The 25,428-nt window shown below is 37.3% G+C and overlaps 2 protein-coding genes across 2 annotated transcripts in view; one reads left to right on the top strand and one right to left on the bottom strand.

Moving 5' to 3' along the window:
* The window catches only part of spidr (scaffold protein involved in DNA repair), a 62,109-nt gene extending 36,681 nt beyond the window's left edge, over positions 1–25,428 (top strand). The window contains exons 12-21 of the mRNA XM_052114442.1: positions 5,316–5,403; positions 7,089–7,220; positions 7,706–7,765; positions 10,780–10,981; positions 11,603–11,734; positions 15,858–15,951; positions 17,816–17,930; positions 18,845–18,895; positions 20,075–20,830; positions 25,322–25,428. Coding sequence (XP_051970402.1) covers positions 5,316–5,403; positions 7,089–7,220; positions 7,706–7,765; positions 10,780–10,981; positions 11,603–11,734; positions 15,858–15,951; positions 17,816–17,930; positions 18,845–18,895; positions 20,075–20,188 — 988 coding nt within the window. The 3' untranslated portion in view covers positions 20,189–20,830; positions 25,322–25,428. The remainder of the gene's footprint in view (positions 1–5,315; positions 5,404–7,088; positions 7,221–7,705; positions 7,766–10,779; positions 10,982–11,602; positions 11,735–15,857; positions 15,952–17,815; positions 17,931–18,844; positions 18,896–20,074; positions 20,831–25,321) is intronic.
* Positions 20,879–22,065, bottom strand: LOC127634770 (CCAAT/enhancer-binding protein delta-like). The gene has a single exon (XM_052114447.1). The coding sequence runs from the start codon at positions 22,041–22,043 to the stop codon at positions 21,153–21,155; it is 891 nt and encodes a 296-aa protein (XP_051970407.1). The 5' UTR covers positions 22,044–22,065; the 3' UTR covers positions 20,879–21,152.

The raw sequence follows: 25,428 nt of genomic DNA, 5'->3' as shown, positions 1-25,428 counted from the left end.
TAAAACATAAACTATGATATTTAAAAGAATATTTAAGCTCTGTAGGTCCATACAATGCAAGTGAATGGTGACCAGAATTTTTCAGAAGGTTCAAAAGGCAGTATAAGTGTAGTCCATAAGATGCCAATGGTTAAATCCATATCTTCTGCAACAATATAATAGGTGTGTGTGAGAAACAGATCAATATTGAAGTCATTATTTAACTGTAAATCTATACTTTCACTTCCACATTTTAGTATGGATGTGACTAACACTTTCACATTCAGCCACCTACTGATTGGGGCTGGTAAAAGTTGGAGATTGATGGTAAAATAGGGCTTAAATATTGATCTGTTTCTCACCCACACCTATCATCATATTGCTTCTGAAGACATGGATTTAACTGCCGGAGTCATATGGATTTCTTTTATGGCTCCTCTGTCATTTTGGGACTTTCAAAGTTCTGCTCACCATCCACTTGCATTTTGAGGACAAACAGAGCTGAAATATTCTTGGATGGCATGAGGGTAACCAAATGATAAGATCATTTTTGTGTGAACTATCCCTTTAAGCAGCGGTCATACATACCAGTCTTGGAGCATGCAAAATGATTTTGGACACAGCAACAGACAGGATGTGATGTCGCACTCTTTTGTTTCAATCTTCTATTGGACACTTGTATTCTCATCATTCGAACTTCATCATATAGAACCTTGAAATGTCTTCGCTTGACCTTGCGTTTCCTGTCTCCCACATTCTGATGCATATGAATGGAAGTAACTAGTGTGACTGTGACTTCAGTCATTTAGCAGATGCTTTTAACCAAATGAGGAATAGAGCAAGCAACTTGCCATACAAAAGTCAAGAACATTTTAAGTATCGCATTGCCAAACAAGCTGCTTTTTAAGAAGAGTAGCTTGTCTATAATTTAACCACTTCAAATTATGAGTAGCTTGTCAATCTACATTTTCAATATAGCTTCCCCCCAAAAAATAAAAAATAAAAATGTGCCCCAATACTAAACTTTGCTGCACTCTTTTAAACTGAAACTCAAGATGATCTTCTGTTTCCACACACCCTGCTCAGATTAGCAGTCTTTTAAAGACTCTAGTCTCAATCACGCCACCGTGCAAGGTGTTGGATATTCCTGGCATCTTGCCACACATGTCCTCTCACCCAAAGATGTCTGTGGTCACTCCTTTAACATGCACGTTGGTTAAACTAAAGATGTGCATGTGATCAGAAATTCTGGTGACATGTTTCCTGAGATCTTAACATGAGCTGTTTGCACAGATAAAGATTCCTGTAAACAGACATTGGTTATGTGGGATCAACAGCCCATGTAGTGCCATAGGTAAAGAATTCATAGAGTATAGAGGGTCTGTGAGACATTGGACAGTGGACACACTAAGCAATAGTGTCTATCATCATTTACTCACCCTCATGTTTTTTCCAAACCAATATGACCATATTTTTTTCCATGAAACACAAAAGTTGTTTCGAAGTTTAGCAGAATGTTCAGGCCACTCTTTTTCATACAACAAAAGAGATGTAATGCCCATTACAATGAATACTCAACCGACTAGTCCTTTCAATTAGTCAACCTCCCACTTACACTTTGGCGAACGTTTAGGGCCCTGTTTTAAGAGCGCTAGTGCTAAGCGCAGTGCTATGCCATAAGTCAGTGGGCATGGCCATGAAGTTTTGGTAATGTCGTGCTAGCATGCGCTATGTTTAGGCACACGTGGGTTTGGTGAAATTGTGCGCACATCACGATAATGGGCTGGAACAAGTGCACTTTTATTCAGAGGTTCTTCTGCGGTTATTGAGTTGTCTGCGTCGTATTTTATAGTCCATTCCCTCAAGCACCAGCGAAATAAACAAAAGCCGCACATTCATAAGAAGTTGGAACAGAAGTGTAAATCCACTGTATGCAATGAATTGGATCCATTTAAAAATGGACACGCTCCTTTTATATGCTTATAACATTTTATTTATTCGATGTATAAGATTATAGGAAATGTAAGTATTATTAATAATTTTCATCTACACACAGATCATGGCTAGTATTAATACTGATTGTATCAGCACACACTTGTACCGGTTGATTTTGAACAATGAAATTAATTTATTGAAACAGTAAAACATTTTTCTAAATTCAAATGACACAACAAAACAACAATATTATCAAAATAATTAAATGGTCATAAAAATCATACCAAATCCAACCCTCTCCAAATTTTTCTCCGGCACCTTTTGCTTAAAAAGACAACAGGTGGAAAAATACCAATACAAATGATATCATAAATACAAATGTAAATATAAACATAATGATAATAATAATTGAAAAATAAACAATGACTTATCAATAGTTTAAAGGGCACCTATTATGGAATTTTGAAAATTACCTTTCATGTAGTGTGTAACATAGATTTAAGTGAACAAAAACATCCTGCAAAGTTTTAGATATGAAAGTTCACCGTAAAAAAAGTTATTGTCTCTCAAAATTAGGAGTCGACTCTGAGTCAATTTAATGAATCGTTTTTCCAACGAGTCATTTTCCTTTTCGTTGTGACGTCAAGACGAAAAATTATCAAATTGGCCGCGCCCACTCATTGCGCGCGCAGACACCAGGGAAAACTTGAAAACATCATGTCGACAACAAGACGCTGTGTTCTGAAGTGCATATCAAAAGCGACCTTTTTTTCACTGCCCAGGGACGAGCATGTGAAGAATCAGTGGCTAGAGTTTATATTTACAAATATACCACACAAGTATAGCCCGAACCTTGTGCTGTGTTCGCGTCATTTTAATGACAATTGCTTTACGAACATGAATGCTTTCAAGTGTGGATTCGCGAGCCGGTTGATACTGAAGGAAGGTTCTACCCTCCCTAGCAACCGGGCCAATTTGGTTGCTTAGGAGACCCGGCTGGAGTCACTCAGCATGCCCTGGGATTCGAACTAGCGAACTCCAGGGGTGGTAGTCAGCATTTTTACCACTGAGCTACCCAGGCCCCCTTAGTACTTCTGAAGCTTTACGGTAGCTTTGTGTGAGGATATTTGCTTAAAATCTGAGTCTCTGCAATTCTCTTTATCTGCTGAAAATCTTGTAATATTTGGGTGAACTATTCCATTGTTGGGTGGTGCTATTTGAGGAATACAAAATTCAGAGCTGAAAGCATGTGGTGTCTCCAGACAGGAACAATATGATTGTCCTAGATGTAATAAAATATATCGCCATAATATCTGTCTTATTGTCTCTCTCTCTCTCTCTCTCTCTCTCTCTCTCTCTCTCTCTCTCTCTCTCTCTCTCTCTCTCTCGCTCTCAGTTTGTACTTGCCCTCTGCTTCTCTCTTTAGTGATTTGAGCTGATGCTCGGCTGTGTTTCTGGTCCCGCTGGACTGGATGGGGCGGTTGAGCGGGTCAGTGGAGGAAAGGCTGGGAGAGTAGAGCTAGACTGCTATTTAGATGGTTGTAGGACTGGTTATGAATGACCACTTCAGACTGCACTGACACACACTCTTAAAGATAAAGTTCAAATGTGCTAAAAGAGACTCGTTTCAAGTTCCACAGAAAAATATTTGGAACCTGGAATGTAATATCAGGAACTTTTGCAACGATATAGGCAACTCAAGAACGCTACACAGCCCAATTGTTCTTGATAAGTAAAGGGATCTTTGGTAAACCTAAAGTTCTGCAAATAATTATTTTAAAGAATGTTACAAACCATTTAAGCTGTGATATACTGTTGATTACCTGGGAAAATAATTCCCGCAGTAGACCCATCCCTCAGTTTGTAAATGCAAGTAATTGCAGTAATGCATTTACAATGGAAGTATAGGTAGCTATCTTTTTAAAATTGCAGTTTGCTTGCCAAATATGAGACCTATTATGCCCCTTTTACAAGATGTAAAAATAAGTCTCGGGTGTCCCCAGAATGTGTCTGTAAAGTTTCTGCTCAAAATACCCCAAGGATCATTTATTATATTATGTTATAAATGCCTCTCTTTGGGTTGAATCAAAAACACGCTGTGCTTGAGAATCAAATTTTTTGGGGCACATTTCCTTCAAAAACAAAACTTGTCCACTGCATCTTCAGTGGCTTTGATGCCAGGAGTATGTGAAGACTCTTAGGGCCCTTACATAGTCAACGCATCGGTACGCGTACGCGTCTGAAAGGCTACGCTTCGGCCGCCATTATGCGTCGATGCGTAGCCAAATGTGTCGTCCTAGTTTTTGATACGCGATGCACCGATGCACGCAATGCTATGCGTTGTCGGTGGGGGCGACATTGCAAGTATTGTACATTAATTCATAGTATATATATGTTTACAGAAGAAGATTTGAATACAATGGCGGGTGAAGAGGAAACATTATGCTAGCTTATACGCATACATCCGCATTTATATGACAGTTCGTCGCAATTACACTCCAATAAAATAGCGTTGGAAAATGCCTGGAGGGAGGTTGCAACCGCGATGGGAAAGACCGTAGATAAGGTGAAAACGGACTCTACTAATATCACCAGACTCTACTACCCCCTGTTGCGGGAGCGGTGTATTGCATTTCACGCGTCGCCCGTGACGCGTGCGTCTGCTTGCGTCCACTGTTTAGACTATGAAAGGGAGTGCGTCGCTCGCGTCACTCGCGTTGCTTGCTCGCGTTGACTATGTAACGGCCCTTATGTTCACTTTTTCAGCCGACAACAAAATACTTATGATGCTTACGATGCTGAGACATTATTCTTCTCACTGTATCTGCTCCAGCACGGAAAAAAATGGCAGACTGTGTGTAGATCACTCAGAGGAGGATTTATAATAATAGGGTGGAGTCTGTCACCAGTAATGGGCGAGGCCTGCTCAAACATGACATCACTTTAGAGCAGAAACGAAAACAGTTCATTTAGAGACACTGCTTTTGATGAATAGATATATAAGAAAGAGGAGTGGGTGCACTTTTAACATTGTAGGGTGGTTTTCTACACACACTGCCAACTAACATTTATGTACAAAAAGTGAATTTTTTATAATAGGCCCCCTTTAAATGGACACCATTTTCATTGAGCAATTAATTTAGTTTTTGAATGTTTAAATGACAGTCTATTTACCCCCACTGTGTGCATAAGAACAAGCCTCATCCTGCTATTGAAACTGATCTCATTCTTGTCAGCAGACACATCTCCAATAGAAGCTTAAGTTGACTGACTGAAACTAATGAGACTGAGATTGTAAACTGTTCTCTTTTCCTTCTGCCTCCTGTGTTTCTGGGTGGGTCCCTCAGTTAATGCATTCGGAGATCGAAACCATATTTTTCTCTCTCTTCTTCTCTTTGCAGATGTTCTCAGCTCTTCAGTATGATTGACAGTTTGTGGCCTCCACTTGTTGATCCTAAATCACATGAAGATCTGCCAAAATCTCCCAGTGTACGTCTTCATCAACTTCACTGCCTAAATAAAAGCCATGTTTGTTTCATATTTATTGCTCAGATTTGCTGTTTCTGGGAGTTTCCATTGGGTTAGCAGCAGCTCATTCGTTCAAAACAACCACTTCACTGCTTACTTTAAGGAATAGTTCACACAAAAAGGAAATTTCTGTCATAAAATATAAAGTCTGTGGTGTGTTCATAAGTGCTATGAGAGAAGTGCATTCACTTGTGATGTATAAAAATTATATATATATATGTATTTATATGTATGTATGTACAGTATATGTGCCTAATACACATGAATCATCATTGAATACAATAGCAAAAGTTAGTATTAAACATTAAACATCTAGATATGTTACGGTAATGGGAATCGGGAGGTAAAATGTACTCTAGTGTCCTGAAAATAATGTCAAATGATATCATAAATATAATGTGGGCTTAATTTCATTATGCAAAATGTAATTTCACATTTTATTTTTGCATTGATTTGGGGTTAAATATGACCAGGACATTTCCTTTACAGGTTTTGTGAGAATCACCAATTAGTTTCTAAATTGTCTAGGTGGACTGGGAAAGGAGCTTCAGGTTGTGAACGTTATATTATGTCTACATAGGCAACGTGATCTCATGAGAATTCATATGTTTTCTTACGTTTGCATAGATACTGAAACAATAATATTGACATATTGTCAGTATCTAAATGTCATACTTTTACATATTAACACCTTTAGAAACGTACAAATGTTTACGTATACTGATTAAAAAGATACATATAATGGAATTAATCAGTTAATTTCATTGCATTTATAATCTGTGAGATTAGTTAAATGTTCAGTGCCATCACATTTATTTAATGCTGTTGATGCATTTACTTAATTTGACATTATAATGGTTTCATTTGGTTCTGTGTGGTTTCTGCTGCCCTATTCAATGTTTTAAAGGATTATATCACTTTAACCAAGACTATACTTTAAAATAGTAAAATGAACAAAAAATTCTGCAATCGTTTAATCATTCATTAAACATTGGACACAATATTTCAGAATATGCCAAAACAAAAAATGAACCACAAAAACCGCATAAGACAATCATAAAATTAATCCATTTTATTTGTTCGCTGTGATCCAAACCTTCAGGAAGCTTTGTGTGAAGAATAAACCCAAATTCAAGCCTTTTATTCAGCCATCTCTGTCTCCATTGTTTTCTTTATAATCATTTAAAAACACCTCAAGAAGCATTACGACACAGTTTTTTGATTTCTAATGCTCACTAATTGGGACATGTCGTCTCCTGTCATGTTTTGGTTTGAATGAAACAGACAGACATATATATGAAGAATAAATGAAGAATTGTTATTAAAATTAGTTTCAATATAATAAATAATGTATACGAATATATTTGTAATGGTATCATAAATATTTGATGTTTCTAAAGCTGTAAATATGTTAAAAAAAAACGCTTTCAAAACGTCCATTGTGCACATTTTAGCATTTTTCTAAACATCAACAAATGTAGGTTTAAATGTTACAAATTGCTATGTGTAATCGTGAGATCAGGCTGACAATCAAATTGTTTTATTTCAGTAAAATCTGTTTTCTTGAACTAGCAATAAGCTGTTCTTGATTTTAGTTAATCAGAACCATTAAGTTGAATTTTATCATGTTGGTTTGTGTGCAACAGGATAGAGCCCCAGCACCCAGTTTCTGTTATAGACTGAGCGTCCAGCAGGGTCACATGGTTCCGTTATCAGAAGAGACTGTATCTCCACTTTACCGACCACCTGTACTACAGACACTAAAGGAAATCCTTCAGGTGCAGCACTCAAATCTGCATCACACTTACTTTTCAAACACCACATTTGATGTTCCAGTCAGTGGATTTAAGGAAAATAATATTTTGTTGAATGTCCCGTTTGACTCAGAAATTAGTCCTATTACTGAAGTTGAGGGTTGAAGGGTTCCAGTTGTTCTATATTGATTAAAAAAAGTATGAATGACTTCATAATTGCATGCTAAAGGAATAGTTCACCTAAAAATGAAAATCCTCTCATTCTTTACCCTCGTGTCATCTCAGATGAGTATGACTTTCTATCTTCCGCAGAACACAAATGAAGATTTTTAGAAGAATATCTTCATTTGTGTTCTGCAGAAGAAAGAACGTCATACACATCTGGGATGACACGAGGGTAAGTAAAGGATGAGAGGATTTTTATGATTTTTATGATAATGATGTACTAAAGATGATGTTTCTCTTACTAAAGATTCTTTTGATGCTTTCCCCTCTTTTTTTTTTTTTAGGTTGAATCTGTGACAAGTCATCACAGCTTTCGGGCCACTGTAGTTCATAAACAATTACTGGTAAAGAAATTTCATCATTCTATTTTTTTTTTTCCAGAACCCAAATGTGTAGAAATCTTAGATAATATTTTTTCATCATAGCAATAGCTTTCACGCTTTGGCATGCCTGAAAAAAGTGTGAGAAATGGTCCATAGCTTTGCCATTAGATTGTCTTCTCAAGAACCACCGATAGCTGTTTTCCCAGCATGTTTGCCAAGTCTTCACCCCTCAGGGAATTTTCCAAACAGTACACCTTTGAAAAATCTTTTGGAAAGCTTCACGCTTTGTTTGACGTTGTCTTACTGCTAGTCACATCCTCTAGTGAATATCTATATGATTGATCTTACAAATCTTTTGACTTTGGATTTTGATAACTAGGGATTTTATTTGTACAGGCACGCTTACACACCGTGACGTGCTTTCCTGGACAGTAGTTTGACGATAGGATTTTCTTTTCTTTTTTAGCCATTGACATTGCGTCTGCGTAGGTGTATGGATACTCTGTCTGGGAAAGTGAGCCTTAAGCATTTTTGCAATGTTGACATATTTATACGTTTTTAAATTAGGAACATAATTTAAGTAATTTTGTCTGTGCATGCTACTGTACGATAAATAACCATCAATCACCCATGTATCTGTATACACCCATATTTTCAATTTTAATGTTATAAAAGAAAACTGTTTCTTTTTTTTTTTTTTCTCTCTTTTTTTAAACTAATGCTCCAATATTGTTTCTTAGGGAATTTTTTTTTTTTTTTATGTTGATGCTGATGTCTAGAGAACAGAGTGGTTACTGTATAATATATATCATTTGTTTAATCATATATTGATTATCAGTGTCACAAATTAACTTTAACATTATGGGCAATATTTGACACCTGGATTTGATTTTCTTTTTCTCTTATCCTGAAACTAAAATCAACATGTATTCCTATTTGATGGGATAATATGTATAACTAGGGCTATAATATAATATTACAAACTATATCGGAAGTTTAAAATAAAAAACAGAAGATTTCATTACAAGGGAATTATTGGCACCCAAACTCGTTTTTTAACCACACCACTGATGTCATATTAGCAAACTATAATTTTGGCAAGTTGTTTAGCACATCTACTTTGTGCATGACATGAGTAATTTTCCTACAATTGTTTACAGACAGATTGTTTCACTTTTGATTGACTATATCACAATTCCAGTGGGTCAGAAGTTTACATACACTAAATAAACTGTGCCTTTAAGTATCTTGGAAAATTCCAGAAAATTATGTCATGCCTTTAGACAATTAGCTTATGATTGGAGGTGTACCTGTGGATGTATTTTAAGGCCCATCTTCAAACTCAGTGCCTCTTTGCTTGACATCATGGGAAAATTATAAGAAAACAGCCAAGACTACAGAAAATAAATTGTGGACCTCCACAAGTCTGATTCATCCTTGGGAGCAATTTCCAAACACCTGAAGGTACCACTCTCAACTGTACAAACAATAAAATGCAAGTATAAACACAATGGGATCACGCAACCATCATCCCATTCAGGAAGGAGGCGCATTCTGTGTCCTAGAGATGAACGTAGTTTGGTGTGAAAAGTGCAAATCAATCCCAGAACAACAGCAAAGTACCTTGTGAAAATGCTGGAGGAAACAGGTAGACAAGTATCTAGATCTACAGTAAAACGAATCCTATATCGACATTACCTGAAAGGCTGCTCAACAAGGAAGAAGCCACTGCTCCAAAACTGCCATAAAAAGCCAGACTACAGTTTGCAAGTGCACATGGAGACAAAGATCTTACTTTTTGGAGAAATGTCCTCTGGTCTAATTAAACAAAAATGTAACTGTTTGGCCATAATGACCATCGTTTTGTTTGGAGGAAAAAGGGCAAGCCGAAGAACACCATCCCAACCGTGAAGCATGGGGGTGGAAGCATCATGTTGTGGGGGTGCCCTTCACAAAAGAGATGGCATCATGAGGAAGGAAAATTATGTGGCTATATTGAAGCAACAGCTCAAGACATCAGCCATGAATTTAAAGCTCAGTCGCAAATGGGTCTTCCAAATGGACAGTGACCACAAGCATACCTTCAAAGTCATGACAAAATGGCTTAAGGACAACACAGTAACGGTATTGAAGTGGCCATCACAAAGCCCTGACCTCAATCTGAAAGGAAATGGGTGGGCAGAACTGAAAAAGCATGTGCAAGCAAGGAGGCCTGCAAACCTGACTCAGTTACACCAGTTCTGTCTGGAGGAATGGGCCAAAATCCCAGCAACATATTGTGAGAAGCTTGTGAAGGCTCCCCAAAATATTTGACCCAAATTAAACAATTTAAAGGCAATGCTACCAAATACTAACAAAATGTAAGTAAACTTCTGACCCACTGGGAATGAATAATAGACATTATTAGACATTTCACATTCTTAAAATAAAGTAGTGATGCTAACTGACCTAAGACAGGGAATGTTTTCCACGATTAAATGACAGGAATTGTGAGTTTAAATGTATTTGTCTTATTATATATATATAATATTTGGGTATACTCTAAATGAGACAGAAAATTACACTAATATTTCAACATTAATTGACACAAAATGCACTCATTTCATCCAATTTTTAGAAATACTTGCGTTACGGAAAATGTGCATGTGACAGGGCGGAGGGCGGGGCCGGGTCACACCTGGCCCCAATCAGGCTAATAAAGCCACAGAGAGGGATAATGGCCGACTGGAGACTACAGTGAGACAGAGAGAAATTTACATGCAGCTGTCCGACACCTTTGTGTCTTTGTTTAAGTTCCTTATTAAAATATAAATTTATATTGTCAAGCCAGTTCTCGCCTCCTTTCCATTAATACCTTTACAGTGCATTATTCATTGAGAGGTTTTTGGTAGATTTTGAAACTGGCACACTTCTGTTTAGCATCCAGGATGTCATGCTTATTTTTCAATCACGATTATCTTAAAATGTCTAAATATCAACAAATATATCGGACTATCACTACGTTTTTCAAGAAAATGCACCGATTGGTTTCCCAGAGGTCAAATGCAGGCAAGAGGGAGATGTTGCTGTTTGTGACGGATCCCAGTCTCCAGACCGAGCCGAGAGTAGAGGGGAACCGAAGAACCGTTGCTGTGTGTCTGAGCCTGTCTTGTCTGATCCAGAGCACAGTAAAACAGGCCCTGGACGGCCCTCAGCAAAGACCCATACTGAGGTTCAAAGACGCTATGAAGGAGAACGGTATATCACTAACCATGCTAGATTGCCATACAACACCAAAGTGAATACATTGTCTCTTGTACAGATTGAGTTTTATTTTGTTGCAGCAAAGTGAATTCCATTTGCTGAAAAAGGTTTTACGATAATGATATTCACTGCTTGATTATGATAATTACTAATGCCTCTTATTATTGGCATGTTTCCATAATTCATAAGTGTAAAGCCTTTTTGCAGTGTATTTATTATTTTATTTTTGCTCTGGAAAAACATAAGTGGTAACATTTTGCACGACGAATGCTTGGTGAGAATTTGGGAAATGCATTTGCTTAATTGGTCACAAAAATAGGCTTTTCTTATGCAAAAAACAAAAATATATATATATTTTTTTTAATAAAATTTCTTTTTTTTAAATTTTGTATTATTATTTTGATGAGATTCACCAATGAATGCTTTATAATGCATTAAAGATTTTGCTTGTCTATTATCTTTAAAAAGACTCCGTGCTACTGAATGGAAGTCAGTCACATTCAAAGACTCTGTTGTTGCTCCAACTATTTTCAGATGAAGAGTTAATGTTGTCTTAAGAACTGTGTCTGTTGAAAATGCTTTGACATAACATTACTGGTTCTTTGTCAAAACCAGGTCAGATATTCTGTTGGGAGCAGACAGTGATCCAACTGGAACTAGAAGATCCATGTTTCTCCATTTCACAGCCCATAATGCTGGACCACCTCGGTCCAGAGACCCTCCCATACTCTCTCTGCACTCTCACAGGTTGGTATATTCCTCCTCAAGCTCTCCCCTTTTCTGCAGTTGGTATGTTCCAGCTTGATAGAACAGAATCTCAGGGGGGTAGAACATGTTTGTTCACTTAAACGAAACCAGTTGTTTATTGGCCCTGATTTTGTTTTTGATGCCTTTTAGGGGGACCTTCTTGTGGTTATTTTCTTTTCTCTTTTCCTCTATAAAGATATCTTTCTCTCATGTTGAAGGAAAGTTGTCTGTTTGCCTGGTTTTGAGCTGTAAAAGTCTCATAATTTTATAAAGTGTTCTGTTCTTTTTCTTAGTATATTATTTTTACTCATGCAAACTGATGCAATGTCACTGTGGGGGAAATTCACTACAAATGAATTACGCCTATTGATAGCATTATTTTGCGTGCACTGTCTGCATTGTTTTAGCTCTTAGTTCTTTAAAGGAACTATGCAAATCAGTTAACGGCACAAACGTGCACACAAAATTAGTGCTGATTAGAAAGCAGTTAGCATGATCTGGCATTCTTAACTGGGACTGTACAGCATGGTTGATTTATTTATTATTATTATTATTTTAAAACATCTCATTAGAGACTACAAACAGAATCACATTTGAGAATAATGGGAACCACAACAAAATGCATTACAGTAATGAGAATTTGGGATACATTTGCTTAATTGTCACAGAAATAGTATTTTATTTTTATTTTGGGCTTGAAATAAATTGCGACCCAGTCATGTTTTCCTTAGATTCACCAATGAATGCTTTAATGAATGCGTTAACGATTTGGCGAATATCAAAAGTCAACCAAAGTTGCACTATTTGAGTATCCTGAACAGACCAATATAGAAACATTGGCTCAACCAATGGCAGGTGGGTAGTTTTGGGAAACCTGTGAAAAAACAGTATGTACTTTCTAATTTGCATACTGTACTTCAGTACATTTGTACTCCATTTTGTATTGCAAGTAGTGTTCACAAGAAAAAATACAAGAAAAAGTGTAATATGAGAACCTGGCTGTTGCACTTTTCCTAACTGAAATAATTGTTTGGAATTAGAGGGCGACCAATAGTGGATTATGCCGATACTAATAAGTAAGGTGGTGGAAAATAAATTAAACAAATTGTTTTGTTTATTAAACAAAAATAAATCACTTGTCATGGTCCTGGAAAATATTTCTAAGCGAACGATCGTACAGATGTAGATAAGTTGCACCAGGTCGCTAATAACTTTGATTGATTTTGACTCACTAAACAACATACACAGAACTTGCTGTCGGCATAAAGGTAGGTGGAGCTCTAGTTCACACCTACTGATGATGTGGACCAGTGGCATTAAAAAGGTGTTTTGCTGTCAAATAGAACTTTTCCAGTGAGCTGTTACGAACCACCTCTGTTGTACTTTTTCTAACTGAAATCATTGTTTGAAACATCCAAAAACACCTTCTTATGGACAGATTTTGTTCTAAATTATGTCATACCCGTTCGTTCTTAGATTTTGTAGGAAGTATATCGAGGCCTTCAGAAATGCAATGTGGTCGGCTTGACAGGCGAGTAAAGCATTGATAAGACAATACTAAAAGATTTGATTGGATTTTGAGGTCATCATTGGCATACAGTCCACAACAATCCATTTAGCTAATTAATTGGTCAGTCTGTCTGAGATGGATTAAGATAGATATGTAGGGGTTAAACTGGGATTTCAGAGATGGGGTACCCTAAAATCAGGTGATATCAGAATCTTTGATCTGTATTGATGTCATACAAAAAGATGTGCAGCTTTTTAGTAAACTAAGCAAAATCGCTACTGTATATCAGTGGATCCAAGAAAAGAGTGAGCAGCTCATTCCATATTACACGATTTCTATGAACCAGAGATCGGACCACGGTGCGATACAGAAGTTTATCGCGTGTCTTGATGCGGGGGCACGTTGTCTCGTGCTGCTCTTGAATATGCTGCCTCTTCCAGCATCTGCAGCTGACTAGAGCGAAACAACATACTGAATTTGAAATATTTTTGAACAGTACATTTGCTTAATAGAGACAGAAAGTGTCAAATGAATCAAACAAAACCACATCTTTTTTTCTTTTTGGAATCGAAGGTGCTGGGACGCCGTTTCGGCCCGTACCGGCCCAATTTAACCCCTGACTATAAGTGCTTTTCTAAGGATGCATCAATGTACACATGCGTCAGAAAGATGCTTTTGGTGTGTCACACTTTGTTTGTGTCGCGTCGTAAACGGCGTATTTAGATTGCTGTGTCAAGTTGAATGCAAGAACATGTCCTCATCTTGTGCTGTCGCTGGTGTCAAGCAAGCCTAAAGGTGCGTACACACTGCCAGTGACATCGCGCGCGACAGCGACTCAATACCATTCATTTTCAATGCGAGCACAGCGACTTCCGGCGACACGAGCTGTCGCGACCGTTGGCGCTAGATGTGGGCGTGTCCAGCGACGCAACAAAGTTGAGAAAAGTTCAACTTTGGAGCGACTAACGGAAGCGACAGCCAATAGGAGAGACAACGGGAGAGCTCACGTGATCCTTCTCTCTCTCTCTCTCAGTTCCTGCAGTAACGGAAAGATGGATGAAAGGCTAATTCTTGCTGTTAGAAATTTTCCAGTGCTCTATGATATGTCTCTTCCCACGCATAAGGACATTTTTAAGAAAAATACTGCGTGGAAAGGTGTATCTGAGATCGCGGGATTTTATGGACCCAGACAGAACGGCATTTGCATTTTCGCACGAGATAAACAGCCGCTCTGGCAAACAGCACGCCTGGTTTCTCATTCATCTTTGATATAAAGCATTTTATGTACTGATTCCATTTATATTTAGTCTTTTCCTCCAAAATGTTTGTTTTTAGTGGCAAGAAAAGAGATTCGCTGTCAACAGCAATGGAATGACATCCGTGAATGTCATTTATAAACGTTACTAGGCAACCAGTAGTGGGAACACCCACTAGCTACTTCAGTGGGGTTTGTTGTCTGTACAGCTGCGTGCTGCCTATACAGCTGGAGGTTTGCTTACTGCCCCCTGCTGAAAACAGGTCGTACTTCAAGCTTGAATTACTCCGATGGTAGGATTATTGCTTATTACGATTTGGGGACATGCATTATTTTTATATAAATTATTGCAATAAAGTAATGTGTTAAAAATAACAGCCCCTTTATTTTCGGAATTACCTTTTGTGACACTAGTGGCGCAGAAATGTCACACAAAAGTTGCCAAATTCTATTCAATTCTATTCTAGAGCATTGCATCTGCCTAGCTTTCTCTGTTTTGCTTTCTTTGGACATATAGCAATGCATATGTTAAGTCAGATCAGGTAAGATTTGAGAACATTTAAGCATAGTTGTTCCAGACTGATACACTCACTGGTTATATCTATGCAGTCTTCATTTCTTTTGGCTCTAGTTTTCCCTTGTATATTTGGAGAATTATGAGATTTTTTGACGTTCAGAGTTAGACGTTTTATCTCTGTGGCTTTCACCCTCTAGATAAGACCAATAAACTAACTCAAAATTGTAACCAGCACAAATGATCTGCTGCAGTGGTCAGCAACTTTAGTCTTTGGCTGCTTGCCTGAGGCTCATACAGGGGTCTTATCGCTCTGGGTGATGTATCTTATGTAAGACAGATGTGTGTTTGTGTGCTGTGTGTTACTGGTTTTATAATGCTATTTGTCAATGCCAGTTTAAATTTCTCAGCAGAGAAATGGATTTGTTCTTTTTGCAAGCAAATACACAGGCACCATTAAATAAAGTCCACGTAAATTTAATTAATTGCAATAATGTATATAAATTATGTATGTCATCTGCATATATTTTATCATGATATTGTTATAACGTTTTAGCTTGTTTCAATATGTAAAATAATTGTTGTAGGTTACATTTCTAGGTTATGCAGTTTTCTTAAATTTTATGATTGAGGTCAAATCAAAAGATCTAATAGCTGTAATTACTTACTAATTAAAAACATGTAACCTGGAAACAAACCAAGTTACATCCATTCATTGCATATGTAACTATACTGTAAATCTAGACAAGATTGTTTTAGTTTATAACAGTGAATGCTTTAGTGTTTATCAATTGTGGAAATGAAATGGTTTTAATGAATGTGTGATTTGCATGTCAATGTGCAGGTGTCATTGTTGAAGTGGATGAGAGCACAGCTTTCTCTTGGCCTACCTGCAGCCGATGTGCGAGTTGCCATTTAGAGATTACTCAAGAACAACAGTAAGTCCAAAGTTCAGTTGTAGAACAGCTCTAAGTCCAAACCGCTAGTCTTTAAAGACACTCCTTTTTAAGTCAAGTACCTGCCGTATAGTCTGCTGTAGGGATGGGCAGACAGATTAAAGGGAGTTTTACAGAAACAATTCACTACAAGGAAGAACTTCATTATGTAAAATCACTAATGGCAGTTTCTACAGACATTATTACTTATCAGAGTCACTGCTGAAAATTCCCACCGAGTCATCTTCAAAAAACTGATTCTCATGTTTCTCTTTGGGCTATTTCTTAATTGTAAGTATTAAGCAGTTAGTAATTGAGCTTCCTATATTCATTAAAGTTCATTTGATGCTCCTCTGAAGCATTGTATATATTCCCAAGTCTACTTATGTTAGTCGAGGTTCACACACACACACACACGCACAACAAAAAGAGAAGTAAGATTTTATTTATTTATTTTATATTTTTTCTCAAGTTTTCAAGTCAATTTTAATGGTTTAAAATGAAGGAAAATCTACTGCATGTATGATGTATTATGGCAATAATGATTAAAGTAAGTACATTTAACTGAAACATCAGTTCATTCAGTTAATACTTTTCAACAATCAAATCAACAAAAAAAGTTAATAAACTTGAAAACAGTGAAACCATGCAAGCTCATTAATTATGCAGGGAACACCAGCTTTGAAAAGTTGTCAATTTTACTTATTTTATTTACATGTGAAATTTACTCACATTTGTACATGTTTGAATTGAGTACAGATTTACTTCATATTTTCAAAATCACATTTCAGTTTATTCAATGTAGAAAGTGCTTCATCTTTTATGCTATATTTATTTCACCAATTACTATGAGTTACTATGAATTATATGAATCACTATGGTTTGTGGTTTCTTGCACCACAAACCATAGTAATTCATTTTCTACGCACTCTTTAACTCTTACAATGAACCAGGGCCTGTTCACAAAAATCGTCTTAAAAATGTAATTAAGATGTTTCTAAGGATAAATTATAAGAAGTTTGTATCAAGCCGTAACCCTTGACCATTTAAGAAAAACATAATGGCATCCTTTAGAAGTCTTTTTTTTTTTTCCAGGAGTACAAAATAACTTTTAAAGTTAAACAAATACAAAGAAAATAGTAGTTAGGAGGAATTTTATTCTTACTAATGTTTTGTTAATCCAGCCCCAGGTTGTTTCTATTGTTGTACCCTTAAGACTGCTGTGATTGGCTAATGACTTTGCATGTGAAATAAGTAAAAATGTCCTCTCAACAGTGGTGAAAACGAATTGTTTTATGTAAATATGTAACCTTCATTGTGAATATATATATTTTTTTTTCATCTTTTGAAAAAGCAAGGAAATCCTGTATTTTCTGGCGGCCCATTAAGTAATTTTTGGAGTGCCAGATGCGTTTATATTGTTGACTTGTGTTTGTTCAGAGTTAATATGTAAGATGCCTCCTAGCTATCACTTTGAGTACAATCACAACCCACTGCATTGCTTAATTGTTTTCACATTCCAGATGAAGTAAAGTTGAACTGATGAGTCATAGTGACTTTAAACCCTTAAAGTGATAGTGCACCCAAAAATGACAATCTGTCATCATTTACTCCTCATCATGTTTGACCTACTTTCATGGAACACAACTAAGGAGATTTTAGGCAGTATGTTGGCCTCAATCACCACTCCCAATACAATGAAAGTGAATGGTGACTGAGGCTGCCATTCGGCCAGACATCTCCTTTTGTATTCTACAGAAGAAAGTAAGTCATACTGGAACAACATGAGGGTGAATAAATCATAACAGATTTTTAATTCAGATTTAATTTTAATTCAATTAATCTATATTGGTGTGTTTGCTTCTAGGAAAGGATTCTTCTGTTTAATGTGTGGAACAACGATGGAGGAACCAACCACAAAAATGCAGTTAGAAGTGTGTTTGAGCTGTCCCTTACTGAGCCACTGTACGGTCAAAATCAAGGTGAGGGGATTTTCATCTGATTTAATATGAAAATGTTGATTCAAGTGGATCATCAGACCTTATTCTATTCTGAAGCATGTCTTAAAAACAATCCTAAAATCTTACACAGCTTTTTAACAGTGTAGCCTTTTGTGATGGTTCTGCATGAGAAAAACGAATGAAAAGATATAACATTTTTGATATCTCATTGTTTTTAAATGCCAAACTTCTTACAGAGTCTGTAATGGGTATGTCAACTTATTAGCACAACTGTACAGTACATGAACTCAAGAAGAGAAGCGACCATTATTTTATCACCCCTCGCATTGAGTTTATCTTTATTCTGTTTTATTTCCTGAAAGTTTAAGAAATAGTGTTGGGCCTTATTTATGGGACAGATTTCCAAGATATCTCCAATGTGGTATCAGAAATGTTCACAGAACCGGAACAAAATTGGCTTTGTGGTAACAAGCTGCAATTTTAGACCTCTTAATGTTGTTTTTCTAAAATTAACCTCATACATGGCAACAAAAAGTTTATACAGTATATTCTATTCTTAGAATATCATATTGTCTTTAATGCTAGTTTATGTTGACATTTAATCTAAGAGCCTTGACAGGTTGTCTTGATTAAGTTTAAAAACAAGAATGCATTTGCTTAGTGCAATAATCAGTATGTAAAATGCATTGCATTTACATAAATATAAGCTCAAAAGATGATTCTGTCGAACATTATCATATAGTATGTCAAGTGCAGATTTTCAAGATAGTTGATAAGAGACGGTCAGACAGGGTTGATTTCTTGAGGCCTTCAGAGTCTGTGATGTCCCTAGGTGATAACGGAAAACATTAAGGTGTCATACAGTTTTGAGTTTCTCTTGCAAATTATGAACACGACTATGATATTTATGATTGCATGCATGCATGTGTTTACAGTTGCAGCAAAATACCATTATGTCTCTCTTAAACTCAACAAGGAGTACAGAGGTAAGATTTTTGTCTGTGTAACACTCTTCTGGAACTGGGTTACTTATAGTTGTCTCTGCATGATAAGATGGGATTGAAAGTATTTTTCTTCAGAAATTGCACACATCCTCCTTAAGATAAAACATCAAATTCACATAATATTTATGCCTTCAAGAATCTCCCAACAACATGTGAAACTGTCTGTCCGTTTCAATCATTTCTACCCCTTCTTTAGTCTTTAAGTATAATTATGCCGAGTTCACACTACACGATTTTATGCCCGATTTTCGCTCGCCGACAGTTTTGTGGAGATCGCCGACAAAAGCCTGAAATCGTAGGCAAATCGGAGCTCGCACCCGTGAGCAACGATCGCAATGTATGAACTATCAAAGACTTGATTTGAGAGAATCGCCCACACGTCGCCGATGTCAGCGAGATATCTAGAATGTTAAATATCTGGACCTACAGCCAATGAGAGAGCAAGAAATGGGGCACAGGAAGTTTCAGTGGGAGGAGTCCTGATGTACCTGCAACAGAACATCAACTAGCATGACTGCGGTATCAAGAAAGTCTCATTGGACGGAAGAAATGGAGGAAAAATGAGTGGAACATTGGCAGGAGCACCAGTGCCTATTTTATATTTAATCTGAACTGTCCCACAACCGGGTGGAGAAAGATAAGAGTTGGAGAGAAATTGCCAATTCTCTTGGACAGTCAGGTAAGCAAATAGGTCTATTTTTCTGTATGAGATACTTTTTCATATTGTGACCATTAAAATATATGATGCCTTTAGGTGATTAAAAACATACACATTACCTGCATTTGTTTTCGTATCTCGTATCACTTCTCACATGTTCTCTGTTGTGAAACGTAATTTGGAGTCTAGGCAGAGTCGTCGGGGATTCGTCAATAGTGAAATGTCTTGTAATGTGTTCACCCCTGTCGCCGATTCCTCGTGTAATTTGAAAACGCTACGACTTCCATGACAAGACAGACAGTTGTGTAATATGAACTATACCATGATCTGACGTCTTTGAAAGTCGTGTAGTGTGTAGGAGGCATTAATGCTCAAATGCAGCATGATTGTGGAACTGTACTAGCCTTAATCAATGCTAGTACAATTGTGCTTTGGTTATGTTTAAATTACAGGTTGAGTGTCTGTTATCACAGCTTTTAATGTATGATTTCTTTGTGTTAAAGGGTTACAGTGTGGAAAATATTCTTGGAATGGAGATCGGTCCTCTCACTGCCTTCGTCCATGTGGTCAACCGAAGTCACACTGTTTGGATGGGTTTGGAGGAGTTAAACCTTTGACCTGCTCTGAATAGCTCTCTTATCTGTTTAAAAGAGTAATGAGTCAACATTGGTCTTGCCCTACTTCCAAATGTATGTAGAAAAACATACCCTCAGAAATCTGAATGAAAAATAAGCTTCTATTCACTCAGTGTAACTGTGCACTGCCTAGACCACAGTACTGCTTGAACGGTGGCAATTCTGTACCCTTTAGTTTTAGTTTAAACTGTTACGAAAGCCAGAACTGCAAAATGATTACTTTTAGTATGTAAAATGTGATGATTGTAAGCTGTGTAAGCTGATTAAATGACTGGCAATTGCTGTCAAACAAACGCCTGCTACTTTGCTGCCAGCCAAATGATAGTGTGTTTATGTTAAATTATTTGTAAAAAAAACAATTACTTCATACTTCTGGTGTGTATTACATGTTTGTGTACTACTGTCTATGATAGTAAATAAAGTTTAATGCCACCACATTTATTACATAACTATTAAGTCTGATTGTGTGTTTTTGCACAATTTAATGCATATTGATTTTGTCCTACTACTACACATGGTCCCATTGTGGTGTTCAACTTTGACAGCTACACCTTTCCGGAGGCCACGCCCCCTCAGCCCCACCCCCTCCGTGCACACAAGCGCGTTCGCATGGAGCAGAACGAGGTTTTATGAAATTTTACATCGTTTTATTATACATTTGTACACACTGTAAAATTGCAAAACATACTCTGGCATTAATACGAAGTTTGGAATTATAAAACAGGTACCATAAAACTATATATATATGTATGTATATGAAGTATTTTCTGTAATAATTTAGAATACAAAAACAACAACAGAGATTTTCAAAAATAATCGCCGTTCAGTGCCAAAGTCCAAAGTCATCCAATGTGTAACGCGTTTGTTACAGAAAAAAAAATAATTCGGGTTCACTGAGGTATGTTTGAGAGAAAACTGGCAGGAATTGTTCTGGGTATGGGGGGCGTCACCGACTGTCAACAGCCGTGCGCGCCCCCGTGCCAAAAGCAGGTTCGGGCAGCTGCTTGAAGAAGTGTCTGAGGCTGCCCAGTTCTCGTGTCAACTGATCGATGGTTTTGTACAGCCGCTCGTTCTCCGCGCCCAACTCGATCATCTTCTGCTGCATCTCCATGTTGCGCTGCTTCGCCTTGTCCCTGCTTTTACGCACGGCGACGTTGTTCCTCTCGCGTCTCTGTCGATACTCCGGACTGTGCCTGTCGATTGTCTTTTTGCCTTTCTCCTTACCCAGCCTCCTGTGGATGGATGGCTGGCCGATTGCCTCGGGTTCTGGCGTGGTGGGCGGCGTCGGTTGCCCCGTGTGCAGGCTCACCGAAGTCTGCGCGCACGTTTCGATCTGCGACGGTAACGAGGAGGACTGGTCACTGTCACTCCAGTCCGCCTCCTTCTTGATTGGTGCGCAAAACGCGCCCTTTCCAAAGCCCCCATCCTGGTGCTGCTGCCTCTCCAAGCTCTTTTGCGCAAAGGTGCCATGTGTGCTTCCCAGCTGCTGGTGGCCGGGCATGTAAAAGTCAGGCTTTTCTTGCTTCACAGTGTTGTTAAACAAGTCTGCAAACAGTTCGTCGTTGCAGATCTCCAGGGGTACCGTGGACATGGACTCGATGTACGCGCTGAAGTCGATGGCGCTCTCATCGTCGTAAACGGCGGGGGCGTTGCTGAGCTCCACCATGCTGCTGCTGTTGTTGTTGTCCTCGGCGATGCCATGTTCACCCCCTGGCATCCTTGATTTGGCATCCCCTGGCATCACTTTATTATCATAGAAGTTGGCTGGCTCCATGGCCCAGCTCATGTTGCATGGTGGAGAGACGCACTGCGAGTCCAGGTTGTATATGTCAGACATGGACGCAGTGAAAATACACCAAAATCTCTAAATGGGCAGCAAAATAACCCAAACACAAGCAGATCACTGCTGGTTAAAGTGTCCCAAGCGGTCCACAAGTTAAATTTCTATTGCGATCACACCTCTTATCTAATGCACCCAGTGCGTATTTCCAAAAGGACACCTCTTCGATTAAGACCGCACGTTGAAAGATTGTCTCTAGATCAGGTGTTAGAGTCCTCGTAGCTCTCTATCGAAACTGTGCTGTCCTCGTACATAAGTATAAGCACATTTCTGACGTCAGAGGGTTTCCACCCCCTTCCAGAAGCCAGTGAATGTCCAGTGTCAGTCACATGTTCCGCCTGGGCTCCTATTTGAGGAGAGACGGGTGTGCGTTGAACGCCTACCAGCACAACTACACTCGAGACCAACTTTTAGTACGCAGTTTGTAAAGGTTCGAGGAGCAGCTTGAGCTGCGTGTGTTTTTGACACACTTTTTGGACATGGATAAAAAATGTTTTTTTGTTTTTGTTTTTTTTTTTTTTTAAATATCGTAAAAATCACTGGAAAAATTTGGCACATGGTGTTTACATAGAAATGTGATAGAAAATGTATAATTGCATGCTCATACTATTAAATTCGTGTTGGTTAAGTAATGCGTTTTATGACAAAACACTGCGTTAAAACGGTACAATTATTATGTTTTTACGACAGAAAATATTGGTACCAAGATTAATTCAATAAGACACTTCTTTAAATTTATTATTTAAATAGCATACAAATTAACAACCATAATAATACATTTTATGTTATTAATGATAAAAAATACAATTCATAACAATAATGATATATTTTTTTAACAATAATTTTAATATTAATAATGATCAATATTTAGGCGTGTACACCGTGTTTTTATTTTTTATTATAATAATAATGTATATATAATATAATAAAAATTATTAGTTAAAATACAGTTTATTATTATTACGCATATTTTTGTGTACTGCACAGTGAGATATTATGTATCGTTTCTTTTCATCTGTGTTTACATTTTACTGTCAAGTCGTAATGATTGTCGTTGTATTTTTTTAGAAATATATTATTATTTTATTATTATTATTTTATTCTTCTCATGCAACCACACCGCCGACAAGTGACATGGGAAAATCCTGTACTCAACTTTTCTAGGTTGTATTTTGGGGAATGAATGGATCGTGTTGTCAACCACGTGGCCATCTAGTGGATATAAGTGGAATTACCTCCTTTTTTTTTTTTTTTTTTTTGCCGTTGTGTCTTTGCCGCGAAAATGTCGGACGAGACCAAAAAGTTGATGAGACCTATTCATGTCAGCCCTCCTAATATTGTTAGTCTGAACAGAGGCACCTTTTCACGTTGCTTAAATGCTCTTTAAAATAGCTATCTCCACAATTTTATGGAATAATCTACGAAATGGCGATTGTTATAGCATATACGAACACTAGTAACGCACTTCAACCCCCCCCTCTGGACCGATAGCAAGAAATGTGGATTCCTGATTGGTCTAAAGTTCCCCGCGAAATTTACGTCACTGAGAGTTTCGTACCATCACTTAATTTGGAAAGAAAAAGTCACAGAAGGTACATGCTACTTTTCTGTATAATCTTTTCGACTCTTTAAAATGAACTCAATCAAGATGACCTTAAAATACGTTGTATATATAATAGGGAGTTAACGAACAGTGACGATTTTGATAAATTGAAGTGCATGTTCAGGGTGAAAGCATTATGAGGAATAATGACACGTGTAGTTTCTACTTTAATGATTTTCATAATATACGACATTAATCTACAGAATTTCCTCATCTTTTTTCCATCACGTTTTAAACAATAAACATCCTGTTTATATGCCTTTGAGTGTATTGTTGATCTACACATGTATGTTTTCTATGAGTGTCATCACTAAGCTTAATATCTGCTGGTCCTATCCAATAATCATTTTCTGACATAAACTTACTATATATTGTCTTTAAAGTTGTGTTTTAACAAGATAAGCTCCTATGTGTTTAGTTAGAGCTGTTGTTGCACCCTCATCAATGTTGGGTGTAATGCATTATTACTAAGTAATTAATTACTGTAATTAAATTAAATACATTTACATTGGAAAAATTAAAGTAATGGATTAGCTACTTCTAATGTAATTGCGTAAAATACTGTACGGACCAAAGAACAATTCTACATAAAACAATAGTGAATTTAAAATAGAAATGTAATGTCTAATGTTAAAATGTATGTTTTATCATTTAAAGCCGCCCCCTTAAATTCTTTGGCCAGTTCATGAATAATTTATTTGATTTTATATGATTTATTTTAAAGAACTAAAATAACATTTTAATGTCTATCCTTGTCTATCGAGGGTGATAAGGGTTTTAGAAAGTGATTAGTAATAACTAATGTAATTACTTTTCAGACAGAGTAATTAGTACAGTAATCTAATTACATTGTAGAAGAAGTAATTAATTACTTTTTAGAGTAACTTACCCAACACTGATAAAAATTGTAACTTTTTAAATGCACATGAACTTGATTTTGTACCATGAACTGTATACTAATGTTAATAATTTTTAATAATAATAATAATTTTTAATTTAGATTATTGTGTGAATTCAATTTATAGATTTGATTCGAGATGTCTTCACCATCATCATCTCGGAGCAGGCATAATAGAGACCCTCCAACCCATGAGTTTTATTGTCTTCAAAGGGAAAGTTCACAGAAAAAAGAAAATTATCTAATTTACACACCCAAATACCATCCCAGATGTGTATAACTTTCTTTCTTCTGCAAAACACAAATGACAATTTTAGAAAAATATTTCAGCTCTGTTGGGGCTCACAATGCAAGTGAATGGTGACCAGAACTCAGAATGGCCAAAAAGGACATAAAAGCAGCATAAAAGTAATCCATAAGACTCCAGTGGCTAAATCCATATCTTCTGAAGCAATATGATGGAGGTGGGTGAGAAACAGGACAGTATTTATGTCATTTGTTACTGTAAATCTACACTTTCACTTCCACATTCAGCCACCTACTGTTTGGGGCTGTTCAAAGGTGGAGATCTATAGTAAAAAAGGACTTAAATATTGATCTGTTCGCAGAAGAAAGTCATACACGTCTGGGATTGCATGAGGGTGAGTAAACAACGAGAGTTTTCATTTTTGGGTGTACTATCCCTTTGATTGCACATCAACATGGACAATTCATTTCCTCATAAGTGCCCGCCAAGTACACATTTAGACTGCTGGTCATTTCCTGTGTTTACAGCTGTGAGCGAGGACCCTCTCTCCCCACCGTCCCAGCGCTCTAGATCCCATGACACGTCCACAGAGCTGCAGCCCATGCCCACATCTCCAGCCATGGACACCCAGAGT

The sequence above is a fragment of the Xyrauchen texanus genome, chromosome 42 (assembly GCF_025860055.1).
Source record: "Xyrauchen texanus isolate HMW12.3.18 chromosome 42, RBS_HiC_50CHRs, whole genome shotgun sequence".
Lineage (NCBI taxonomy): Eukaryota > Metazoa > Chordata > Actinopteri > Cypriniformes > Catostomidae > Xyrauchen > Xyrauchen texanus.
The sequence above is the reverse complement of the archived record's forward strand: the minus strand, read 5'-3'. Positions and strand labels throughout refer to the sequence as shown.

Bases quoted from the DNA above. Each gene is read 5' to 3' on its own strand.
- LOC127634770 (XM_052114447.1), bottom strand. From the start codon at position 22,043: ATGTCTGACATATACAACCTGGACTCGCAGTGCGTCTCTCCACCATGC.